Raw genomic sequence first — 12,688 nt, 5'->3', positions numbered from 1 at the left:
CACCCCTCCCACACACCCTTCCCCCACACCCCTCCCCTACACACCCCTCCCTGGCTGGTCTCGGACTTAAAAATACCCATGCCCATGCCCACATCCACACACAAACACCCTCACAGGCGCATTCTGCAGCTGCTCAGACACTCGGTTGTGCCCAGAGCAGCAAGCTTGCCCAGACTAATTGTGGCAGATAAATCACATTTTTCTTCCTGGAATTTGCTGTGAGGCCTTATTTGTTGCCCTGTGTGTATACGATGTTTTCTGGTCAAGGAAAAGTAGACTCTAGAAGGACTTTGAAATTTTCATCTGGAGAGCTGGAGGAAAGCCTCGCACATGACATTTACCCCCCCCACGCCCCCCCCAAAAGTAAACCAAGGAGAATAGTCTGAATGTGAATAACAAAAATTGCTAAAGAAAATGAATAATCTCAGGGATGTAACACCACATAAGATCCAATGATACATTTGATCCTTGATGCCCCTCTACAATCTCTGCTCAGCTTACACACCTTCAGTGACAGGAGACTCATTTCCTGCCTTTATATGTACAAGCTGGATAAAATCATCTGTTTCTGAGAAAGATAAATCAAGGTCCCACATATCTTCTAGAACTTCCTTTGAAACTGCTAACAGGTGTACTTTTGATTTGAAAAGAGTCAGGAAGGCAATTGAAAAAAGTACAGTTTTTTACCTTATGAACATCTTTTTCTTGAATGGAGTCAACTGGCAACACAATAATAATGTTTTCAGAGGATAGAGTCCAAAAGTCAAGAGATGGGACTAAGTTAACTTCTATTTCACAATATCCCTGACTGTGATTTGACTTGTTACTTGAAAAATGCATAAGGTTGGTACTTCCTTCAAGGACAGATTGCTGTCAGACAGCATAAGATGGTGTGGCTGGTCACACCCAAGAAAAGCAGACACAGAAACTGTAGCCTGCAGATTGGGCAACAAAACTGGAACCCGATTCTTTCTGTTTCTGCCTGGGATAAAAGGTCACACTTAATTTTTCCCATGTCAGGCCAGCAGGCAGGGAAGTGACAGAGTCTAGCCAGCCAGCCTTGCTTCCTTCTGCAAGCACCCCTCTCCTCCCACCATCCCATAGAGTAATGGGGTTCTTTCTGTGATTCTCTCTTCAGGTGTGTCTTTTCTGTTATTCAACCCTTCTGTAGAGTACTTTCTCTCAGCAGTTATATATTTTTGTCTCTACGGTCTCTAATTGATTTTTTCTTTTTTAAAAAATTTATTTATTTATTTATTTTTGGCTGTGTTGGGTCTTTGTTGCTGTGCGTGGGCTTTCTCTAGCTGCGCTGAGCAGGTGCTACTCTTCATTGTGGTGCACGGGCTTATCATTGTGGTGGCTTCTCTTGTTGCAGAATACAGGCCCTAGGCGCACGGCCTCTAGAGTGCAGGCTTAGTAGTTGTGGCGCACAGGCTTAACTGCTCCACAGCATGTGGGATCTTCCCGGACCAGGGCTCGAACCTGGGTCCCCTGCATTGGCAGGCGGACTCCTAACCACTGTGCCACCAGAGAAGCCCTGATTCTTTACTATAACCACTGTTCTTATTTCATAATAGTTTGTCCTTGTTTCTTGGCTGTAATATCCTCCCTGAGAATATATAGTATTTACTTAGACTCCTGATTGGATCGTGTTCTTAGCTGTTTCCTCAGGAAACCTTCCATGGTTGATGTTGTTGTTTCTCTTTCAGAGTGTTGCCTCTCCTCAGATGTGTAGTGTTTCTTGTTGGTGTGTTTGCTTTGGAAATTAGAATCCCTCTTTAGTCTGTTTCCTGCCTCTGTACAAATTACTAGGGAGCTGGGTGGTGTGCAGGTTTCAGGAAGGTGACGGGAAGAGTAGGATGTGCCATCAGGCAGGGCACCTCAACAGCTGATCTTAGGTGTTTGGGGTACCTCTGGACCTCCCAGGGTCCACTAGCCACCTGGGGCTCTGCCCTATCCCTTTGCTCCAGTAACCAACTCTTATTATCCTTGTAGCAGGAGTAGAAGTGGGAGGTGAGGGGAGATGGGCAGGGCTCCATGGCTATCTAGCTCCAGAATTTCAACCTATCTCCCTGTCAGAGCCACACCCTGCTCCTGGCTTCCACTCCTCCCTTGCCTGATATTTTTCTACCTGTGGTTTCTTTCCACCGCTGAAGCCTCTGGCTTCAGCTTCCCATGTTTTCTCTTTGCCATTCCTCACTGTTTCAGATTCAGTATCACTCGCCATCTTATTTTTGAGCATGACTATTTTGGAACTATCCACTCTAATCTGGCCCAGGGAAAGAGGGGTTTGGGAGAAGGCACAGCCTTAGATGGTGGGTGTATCATGGTGTCAGGGCCTTCTGTGTGGCCATGCAATTGCTGGCTTCTTCTCTTGCGGGTGCTTCTGTGGTTTCCTTGGAGGTTCTCTAGCTGGGGGCCCCCGACTGCAGTCCTCTGATGTAGTGCAGTGTCTCCTGTGGCTGACCACTCCTGACCATCAGCCCCCATTGGTCCTCCCCTCTATCTGAGCTTGCAGCTGGCTCCTTTCCTTGGGATCCACATCTAACCCCCCAGGAAACCTGTACTGTGTCTCCCATTGGCGGTGGACACGCAACCTGCTTTAGAGACCCCCCCCACCCCCATTCTGGGGCTATTCCAGCCAGCTTTTGGTCTTTAGATTTTTCCAGAAGAGAGCCAGCCATCATCCACATATCCCCAGAAGCCTAGGGAATACGTATCAAATTCTTGAAGTCCCTTCCCTTGGCTTCGAGGAGGGGAGTCGGGCCCACCCAGTACACTGACGACAGCTCTCCAAGGGGATTCTTCCTCTACATGTCTTCCTGGTTAATCTTCAGCTTCTCCTTTTCACTCTTGAGGTAGGTAATGAGACAGTAGCTGGAAGATGGGTTTCACAAGCTTTCAGCATGACCTGCTTGGCAAACTCACAACTACTGTAATGGGCTCAGGTTTGAGACATCAGTCAGAACTGAGCAGGAAGAGTCCCATTTTAATGTCCTGTTACTTAAGAGTCTGCAATCCTGCATTTTCTTTTAAACATACCTAATGAAATATATATTAATTGGCCCCCATTTTTTCTTTTCTCAGGGAGCAAGAGGACGTAATGGCTCATTTGGTGAAAAGGTAAAAAATGAAAATGAAAAAGAAAAAGCTTTCTCCTCCTTCCTCCCCTCTCTCTGGGTTTAGTATAATTGAACTGTTGGGCTAGAGTATTGAATATATAAATGTCATGGATCAGAGAGAAACATCTGGAAGGAACTGCTTGGGAAAGGCAGAACAGCTGGAGCAGAGTGAATAACCCACCAGGTTTTCTCCTTTCTCACCCACTCCACCCTAATTCATTCAATGAGCGCCATTAGCTTATCTCCAAGTGAAATGTCAATTGGCAAGATGGCTGTTTCTGTACAATTAAGTAGCGCTGATCAGAGAATACAACGATCTAATTAAGTTCAAGGAACAATTTTCTGACTCGGTTGCAGATGTTGTTCCTTCCATGAGTGACTCCAAGGCTAGATAATCAGCCTGTCCCCTTCCTTACAGGGTGATCCGGGCAACAGAGGCTTACCAGGACCCCCAGGGAAAAATGGACAAGTTGGCGCTCCTGGGGTCATGGGACCCCCAGGGCCCCCTGGACCCCCTGGGCCCCGAGGCCCTGGATGTACAATGGGACTTGGATTTGAGGTACGTTTCCTCCTTTCTGTGGTTAAAGGACAACGTGCGCTAAGGACTACTGGAAAGGCCACAGCTAACTGAACGCCAGGGTGGTGCTGATTCCCCACTGAGCCCCAGCTCCCAGCACCACACCTGGCACAGGGAGGTGCTCGGGAATCAGTACTGAAATTCTCATTCTTCTTACTTCCCTAGGATACTGAAGGCTCTGGGAACATCAGGCTGTTGCATGAGCCCAGAATCTCTGGACCAACGGCTTCAAGTGTAGGTTGACTTTTTACACCTTCATTTTGAGGATTGTCATGCTGTCACACTGGAGTGGAGAAGCTGTGGGGTGCCATCCTGGCTCTGCTACTCTCACTAATTCACCGTCTCCGCGCCTCCAGCTTCCAGCTGTGTGGTGGGGGGACCAGGTGCTCTTTAAGCTTGTTTCTTTGAGGAGTAGCACAGAGGTTTTGCACAAAACATCATGTGGGAAAACTTGAAAATTATCTTTCTCTCTCTCCGCAGTCCCTCACCATCAAGCATCTCTGCTTCATTGCCTCCTTCCTGCTGCCCATTCAAGACTCACACTTTGCCCCGTTTCAGAATCCCTTGCTCCTAACAAGTACCCTTCCCCACTACATCTACCCCCCAGGGAGGTGTTGTCCATCTTCTTCTATGATACCTGCTCTCAAGAGGACCAATCCCCAGGATCTCATTATATTTGAGATCCAAGTGGTACCCAGAGCTGAGCACACCAGTGCAGGAGGAGCTGAGCCTCGCAAAGGGGAGCAGCACAGCCCCCTCCATGATTGAATAGGAAGACCTCCCCCCACACTCCAGATGCAGAGTGCTCTGGGTTCAGGGTCAAAAGGACACTCACCCCGTGCTGGGAGAGGGCCTCTGGTCCTCTTACTGTCTGTGAGATATTCCTTCCTTCTGACTCTGTAAGGGGAACTTGCCCCTCATCTTTTGCTCCCATTATCTGGGACAAAATCCTTGTAAGAGCTTAGGGAGAGATGGCAAGATGGGAGGATAGATGGAGAGTGGGCAAAGTGAATAGAAAAAAACCCAAAGAATATTTGTTTGTCTGTTTTGCCAGGGTCCCAAAGGAGAAAAAGGAGACCAGGGACCCAAGGTGAGGTCACAGATCTGAAGTGGGGGTGAGAGAAATTTTCAGCCTGGTTCTAGGAGCATTATCCACATACAGTGAATTTTTTTCCACTCTCACTGCTACAACCAGGGTGAAAGAGGGATGGATGGAGCCAGCATTGTGGGACCCCCTGGGCCCAGGGGGCTACCAGGGCGCATCGAGGTCTTATCTAGTGTGAGTATCACCAGGTATCACCAGCATGGCTGCTTTTGCTAAAGGGAAGGGAAGGTTGTCCACAACTTCAGGGCCTTCAGGGCTGCTCTTTATGCAGGGGGCACGTAGCTGGCATCTGGTGTTGGAGTTCCTACCTGCCAGCATGGCCCACCTGTATGTTCCTACCCTGGTACCACTGTTGTCACACAGTGTGTCCAGAACCCTCTCTTCTGGTTGGCAGCATTTGCAGTCAGGAGACTGAGTGTAACAGAGCTGTAACCAAGAGTCAAGGAACATAAGTGGGGGAATGAGGGAGGAAAGATGGTTTAGTTTATGAGAAATTAAGGAAGACTTTCTGGAAGAAGTCTCCTTGAGCAGGGACTTGAAAGCTAAGAAGGATTTACCAGGTAAGTATGGAGGACAGGACTTTCAGAACTCAGGTGGTCAAGACACTCTGAGCTGAAGCACAGAAGAGAAAAACATGGGTGTGTCCAAGGCACAGGGAGCTGATGGGCATGGGGGTGGGTGGAGAGCGATGGAAATTTGGAGAGAAGACTGGGATGTGGGCTGGGACACGGTCACAGCCACTGAATATTAGAACATCACATTTGTGAAAAACTGTTGCCCTTCCAAGAGAAATAATGTCATACTGGAACATGACAGAAAGACAAAAAGTCCCAAATAAGTGGAAAAAAGAATGACTTGAGTTTTGTTTGTTTGTTTGTTTTTAAGTATGATTAAAAAATATCAAGTATAGGTAAGGGCGTAGTGAAATAGATAATCTCACGTATTTTGTTGGAAGTGTAAGTTGTACGGCCCCTTTAGACAGCTCTTTGGCAATCTGTTAAAACTAAAAATGTTCATACTGAAAACTTCCATATGGAAAGACCTCCATGCTGTATGATTGAGTGAAAAAAGCAAGTTGAAGAATAATACCTACAGCCTGATGCCATTTATATAAAATAACCACATGGACAAACACACACACACACACACACACACACACACACACACACACACCCAACAACACTGTTTTCTGTGGGTATTAATATTAATTTAGAATTATATAACATATAAATATAATATTTAAATATATATATTTAAAATTATAAAAGAAAAAAGGCATTTATATATGGTGCAATTTTAAGATTAATCGAAGAGGAAAGTGATAAGGCGGCTCAGGGCTGTGTTGTAAGCGGGAGGGATGGGTGTGTTGGCAGTGGGTGGGTGTTGTCAGTGTCTGCTTGTGTCTGCCATGCGGGGTGACTTCAGTTAAAGCCTCACTGCCAGGAGCAAGGTGGGACACGTGCCACCCTCTGTCTCTTTGTCTGACTTTTCTCTTTTCAGCCTTTGATCAACATCACCCATGGATTCATGAATCTCTCGGACATTCCTGAGCTCGTCGGGCCTCCGGTGTGTATCCACAGCTGCCCTAGAGGGAGGGTCCTACCCAGATGCCCCAGCTGAAACTAAGTTGGGTTGGTTTGGAATCCTTTGAGCTAGAGTGTCTCAAAGTAGTAGAATAGAAAGAGAGCTTTGCATTTCTGAGAAGTTGCTGTCACATTAATTTGTGCAGGGAGTTTTGTCCAATGCAGTGGAAGCTTCCAGTCCCTTGCATCAGAAATACGTGTAATGGAAATCAGAGAATCATAAGTAACAAATTGATAGATGTCTGAGCAGTGCTTTGGGCATGCTTTTATTTACATGATCTCATTTCCCAGAATGGGAGGAGCCTAGAGAGACCTATCCTTGTGCTGATGGGGAAACTGGCACATGAGGAGGGAATGTGACTGGCTTCAGCCTTTCTGGCCCCATTTAGAGATCAGGAACACACAAATAAGCTACCTTATTTCTGCAAGTCCACAGAGTCTGTCCATGACACAACAGGACCTAAGAGGAAGGAAGCTTCCTCCTGCAGTCTGTGCAATGAATCCACACTGCATCTTCCATATCTGCTAGTGACAGCTGGGGAAAGAGGAAAGAGCTCTGGCCTTAGGAGCCTTGGGTTCCAGCCCCATCTCCTCTACATAATGCTCTGAGACTCTCATCATCTCTCTGATAACACCTCACCATCCTTTGGGGCAGCTTATAAGAGGTGATGGATGCGAAACTGCTTTGCAAACTGTGGCACTCTGTGGGAGCCAACACGGAGATTGAGGCTTATACTTCCACAGCTGCGCAGTCCAGCTGTCTGCGGGGGCCACCTGCCCTGCAGTCCCCAGTGAGGTTGGCCTGAACCTCTGCCGTCCACATCCTGGGGAAAATTCAGTGCTCTCCCCAGGGCTTCTGCAAATATCTGCACGACTCCTTTAGAGCCAGTATCTCCTTCTGCTGAGTGGCCTCTGTTTGTGGGTCATTTCACTGTCTCTTCTGTGCTACATCCAGTGGGTCTCCCTTTCCTTGATTTCTACTAAAATCATCCAAAACACCCCAGTAAGCAAACCCTAAAGCAAACAAGCAAGTCATTTCACAAAAGTTTTTCCCAAACTATTGGGGGCTTAGAGTGTTAGGTGGCTTAATTCTAAAGCAAAACACAGCCTAAGATCTAAGAATCAGCATCTCTGTTCTAAGAGTCCTTGGGCCTTGTCTGCCCCCACCCCTTCTCTCTTTTCCCCACCCGAGAATCCTCCTTCTGTCCCAATCCCTGACCTCCTCCTTTGGCAAATCCAGGCCCTGAAGGGGAAGATTAAGATTTTCCTACTCAGAGGAAAATCGTCCCTAACGGAAGATCAAGATTTTCCTACTCAGAGGCAGTTCCTTCCCAGCTGTACCTTTATACTTTTCCACTCTACTATATGTACACCATATAGATATATGTATATATTATATTATATGTATATATATACATATACATATATAGACACACACACACACACACACATATATATATATATATATTAGTCCTTTCTTGCTTCTGCATCCTCAGATTCAACCAACCTTGGATAAAAAGTGCTGAAAAAAAAATTCCAGAAAGCTTCAAAAAGCAAAACTTGAATTTGCTGCACGCTGGCAATTATTTACATAGCTTTTACATTGGTTTTACAGCTATTTACATAGCATTTACATTGTATTAGGTGTTATAAGTAATCTAGAGATGATTTAAAGTGTATGGGTATATGGAGTATGTATGTAGGTTATATGCCAACACTACACCATTTTATATAAGGGCCTTGAGCATCTGCGGATTTTGGTATCCACAGGGGATCCTGAAAACCAATACCTCTTGGATACCAAGGGACGGCTGTACAGTATATTGAGAAAGTTGTTGCTGTTCAGTTATATCTCTCTGTATATATATATATTCTGCCAAACTCTATGTCTTTAATAGGTATGTGGGTATCTGGGCTTGGAGGAAAAAGAGTCCTGGCCCCATGTGGAGTGAACCACAAATTTTCTGTTTCCTGGAGCCTTTAAAATGGCTGGTCCTTTAAAATTTTCCCTCTTACTGAGGGAAAAGAACTGAGTCTCACCAACTGCCCCCACTTCCACCCCCAAATACCCCAGCACACCCTTTGGGCCCACTCCTCAGAGTTTAGGAACTTGTTTTCTGAGAATATTTGTGGAGGTTGAGCACTGTATTCATTGCCTCAGAGGTTTCTGACGCTGAGTGATTTCATGGAAGAGGAAGCTGAGACTTAAAGTGCCGAGAGTCCTGGCTCAGGGGAGCAGAGGCTCCAGACTCCCGAGCAGCTCCTAGCTCTGTGCTAACTAGTGTGTGACTGCACAGTTCCTTCCCCTCCTGGGCCTCGGCATCCTCCGCAAAATGGATCCTGAGCCCCACTGTGTGGGAACATGCTTGGGCCTTTGGAAGGTTCTGGAGGGAGTGGGCCCCTGAGGTACAGGTTCCTGCTGGCCTGGCAATGCTGCTCCTAACCTGCCTGCTTTGTCTGTCTGTGTTACAGGGCCCCGAGGGCATGCCTGGGCTGCCAGGATTTCAAGTGAATAGCACAGTAGCCATCTTCCTTTGTGCCCCGAGGCTGTGTGCATTCTGTTCCTTCCACCTGGAATGCTGTTCCTCTCCATCTGCACAACTGACCTCTAGCGCCATCCTGTTCATGTAGCCTTTCCTCGTTGCCCCCATCTGGAGTGATCCTTCCCTCCTTTGAATCCCATAGGGCTTTATTTTCACCTCTGCTGTCGTTCTTTTCTGTCTTGAATATTTGTACCCTTATCGTTTTTTCCTGAACTGTACTGTGACCAGTTTGCAGGCGGTCAGGTCTTGTTCATCTCTTTCTAGCCCAGGGCAGCCAGAGCCAGAGCTGGAGTCGGTGGTTGGCTTCCTATAAATGAGTGGATGAATCAAGCATTTCAAATAGATAGAGTCCGAGTAGTTAAAATCCCTGGAGAGAGAGGATGGTGGCGATGGAGGATGGAGAGAGGGGAATCATAGCCTGGAAATCCAAAATTAATAGTCTGTGTGCACCACGCTATGGGGCTTCCACCATGGAAGGTGAAAATGCATTTCTGTGTAGAAAGTGATCAGTTTAGTCTAAAAGTTTGAGCCTGCACTGAAGCCCAAGGCTCCAGAGTGAAATCTGCATGATTTCTCCATACATTGCAGCTCTGAAAGGCCTAATGCCAATGGTGACATGCACTGCTTCCAGGATAAATGAAGGAAATTTATCAAAAAATGTAATAGAAATTTGTTGTTGATGGTAGAATTATAATGATCTCTTTTTCTTTTTTTAATACTTTTCTGAACTTCTACATTTTTTAAAAGCATGTGCTATGTTGACACTAAAAATACATGGGAACTAGACATTAAAAAACAGGAGAGGGTGGCAGCCATGGAGAAGACCTCTTAATTAGGAAGATAAGAGGCCAGAACTGTGAGCTTGAGCTCCAGCCCCACCTTGGCTGCTCCAAAACCAGAACATGTTCCAGACACATTTTTCTCTAAATGACTGGTTCTGTGTTCCCAAGGGAGCCCTAGGCTCCCCAGAAGAGCCTTTGGGACCACTTCAGGAGTAAGGAGGGGGCCAAGTAGGCAGGATCCAGGCCACAGCCAAGGCTCCATTTGATGTATTTTATACATTGGGCTTTTGTTTGACTTTACTTGAAAAAGGAGAATGAAAAGAGTTTCACTGCTAAAAAATAAGAATAACAAATATTTGAAGGCCACTGTGTTAACCCAGAAGGTGGGGACTTGTGAAAAGGTAAATTGCAATAGAGTGTTGAACCTCTTTTTTAGGGGCAGACGTCTGGCTGTGTGAGTCATTGTCACAGATATTAAGTGTATGTTGGAGTTGAGACGAGGTCACCTCTGACTAGGTGTGCAGAATTTTGGTTCTGCAGGGGGAATGGAGGTGGCAGGCGGGCGAGGGGTGCAGAGAGGCTAAGGGGATAGGCTCGCCCCTGGTGGAGTGACGGGAGTGAAAGATGAGGCGCTGAGGCCGGCTGGGATCAGTTTGGGTGTCAGGCTAGGATGTTTGGATCCCATCCCGTAGGTAGTGGGGAGCCAGAGAAGGGGCAGGATTCATGGAGGGTGAATGATGGGGGTGGTGGGCTGCAGAACGGCCCCGAGGACCCATGGGTGAGCAGAGGCAGCAGGCAGTTTCAATGGTGCCCATTGGAGGAAACCACAGTTCAAAGAGGAGTGGGGCCTCCAGGCCGCCTAACACTCAGTGCTGTCTTCTTTCCACCAGACCACAATTTCTAGACCACTTAATATTAGGAAAACATCGTGACTAATTGTGACTTCCACTGGCACTCTGTGTTCTTTTACTTTTTGGAACAGCAACTTTGTTTAGTTAAAGCATTTTAATCTTAACAAACCACCGAATACCCTCCAATGATTCCTTCTAGGGACCCAGAGGACCAAAAGGTGACACTGGTGTGCCTGGATTTCCAGGACTAAAAGGAGAACAGGTAAGAAGGGCCCAGCTGTCTGGGTGGGATTGTGCTCTAGAACTTGGCAAATATTTCAAATGGGCTGAAAGTAGCTGTTAACTTTTTTAAAATTTGAGATATAACTCACACACCATAAAATCCACCCCTTTCAATTGTGAAATTCAGTGACTTTTAGTATATTCACAAGGTTGTGCAGCCATCACCACTACCTAATTCTAGAACATTTTCATCATGCCCAAAGAAACACTGTATCTAGTAGCAGTCACTCCCCTGCTGTTAACTTTCATGATATCAAGGTTCTTCCAGGGTGAAGGTGGGGTGGGTGGAGAAACAGATTTTCATCATAGTTTGGAAAGAGAACTCAACCCAACGCTCCCTTGAACACTGTGCTTTGTCTAACTGCCTGCAGGCACCTGCATTAGAGTGTGCACTCCCCGAGGGCAGGCACATCCACTTTCTTTTCTGTAGCTCCAGTACTTAGCACTGCGCCTGATACACAAATGGCATTTAAAACATTTGTTGGATGAAAAGATGTATAAGTAATGAATACAATGATGCTAATATTTAGAAATCATAATTTTATTAAACTATTATTAGTATAAGCGGGGGCATTCCACACTTGGATGGCAGTCTTGGTCCAGAAGTTTTGGAATATTTAGCATGCAGAGCACTTCCTGAAAATTCCAAGGGCATTGAAATGACCTTTGTACCCTTCCACATTTGCCTCTTAGAATTAATTTCCCAGTTGGCTTTTATAGATAAGGGGAGAGTGACGTCCATAAATGGATTGCAGTTATTCTGGATTGGATTCATTTATTCATCCATCCATTTATATACTCATCCAGATTACATCCATTCCCTAAGGTGTGCCAGCCAGTTTCCTATACTAGGCACTAGGGATAGAGAAATAAGATGTGAGGAACAAACATGCAGACAGCCAGCAGAGTGCATGGTCATTGCTGTAACGGGGGTCTGTATAAAGCCAGTGGGAGCAGCCCCGAGCCTGCCTTGGGGAGTCAAGGAGGGTGTGTGTGTCTCTAAGAGGAGGGAGCATTAGGCTACTCTCTTTCCTTCCTCCCCCCACCATTTTCCACTAGCCCCATGGAAGGGGAGAGAGTCTCCAGTGTCTGTTGGGCCACAGTTCCAGCGGGTGGAGGGTTCAGTTTGCTGGGTCTGAGTTTAGCGTTACATGGGACCATGTCTTGGGATGCCTTTTGCTGCCACGGGCCTACAGAGATGGTGTGGGGTCAGGGCAGTTCTGGCTTGGGAGGAGGCCTGGTCAAGCAGGATTGGCTCTTGCTTTAAATGCTCTGTTTTCTATGTGGCGAGGTCGGGTGGATCTAGAGTGGGGTGGCGAGGTCGGGTGGATGCCATCTCTCCCCTAATCCCCTGCCACTTTGAAAACTGGGAAGAGCGCCCAGGCAGGTCTGCTCTGATCCTTGCAGCCAACGCGCTTTCTCTCGCTCTGCCTCTAATGCTTTTGTGCTTGCTTCTTCTTGCTGCTGGCGTGCTCAGGACTGCTTTTCCTCACCAGCGAAGTGGTAAGATCCAAATATCGGGTGTGGGCTTGGGGGTCAGAGAGGAGAGGCTGCTTGGCTTGCTTTGGCACCACTGTCTTGGCTGCTTCCAGCCCTGTTGAAGGGAGACCTTCGTGTGGTCCAGCCCAGTTCCCCAGGGGCTAGCATTGAAGTCTGGGGCCAGAGCCTTGAATGGTTCCTCTCCCTGGCCTTTTCTCTGGACATATATCTTCTTGGAAGCCTCCTGGGATAGCAGATGGCCCTGCTGAGCACAGGATTGGGGGCAGGATCCTGTGTCCCTGCCACCTGTCTACCCATCTCCCCTATTTCCCAGCAACTGAGATAACTTTGCCTGATCAAGTGA

The 12,688-nt window shown here is 47.0% G+C and overlaps 1 protein-coding gene across 1 annotated transcript in view; it reads left to right on the top strand.

Annotated features, from left to right (window-relative positions):
- COL15A1 (collagen type XV alpha 1 chain) overlaps positions 1-12,688 on the top strand; it is a 103,718-nt gene that overhangs the window by 65,146 nt on the left and 25,884 nt on the right. The window contains exons 16-23 of the mRNA XM_007461650.1: positions 3,088-3,123; positions 3,541-3,681; positions 3,865-3,933; positions 4,754-4,789; positions 4,895-4,978; positions 6,305-6,370; positions 8,860-8,895; positions 10,763-10,825. Coding sequence (XP_007461712.1) covers positions 3,088-3,123; positions 3,541-3,681; positions 3,865-3,933; positions 4,754-4,789; positions 4,895-4,978; positions 6,305-6,370; positions 8,860-8,895; positions 10,763-10,825 — 531 coding nt within the window. The remainder of the gene's footprint in view (positions 1-3,087; positions 3,124-3,540; positions 3,682-3,864; positions 3,934-4,753; positions 4,790-4,894; positions 4,979-6,304; positions 6,371-8,859; positions 8,896-10,762; positions 10,826-12,688) is intronic.

The sequence above is a fragment of the Lipotes vexillifer genome, unplaced genomic scaffold (genome assembly GCF_000442215.2).
Source record: "Lipotes vexillifer unplaced genomic scaffold, Lipotes_vexillifer_v1.1 scaffold809, whole genome shotgun sequence".
NCBI classification, from domain to species: Eukaryota; Metazoa; Chordata; class Mammalia; order Artiodactyla; family Lipotidae; genus Lipotes; species Lipotes vexillifer.
This window is presented reverse-complemented; position numbering and strand designations above follow the sequence as displayed.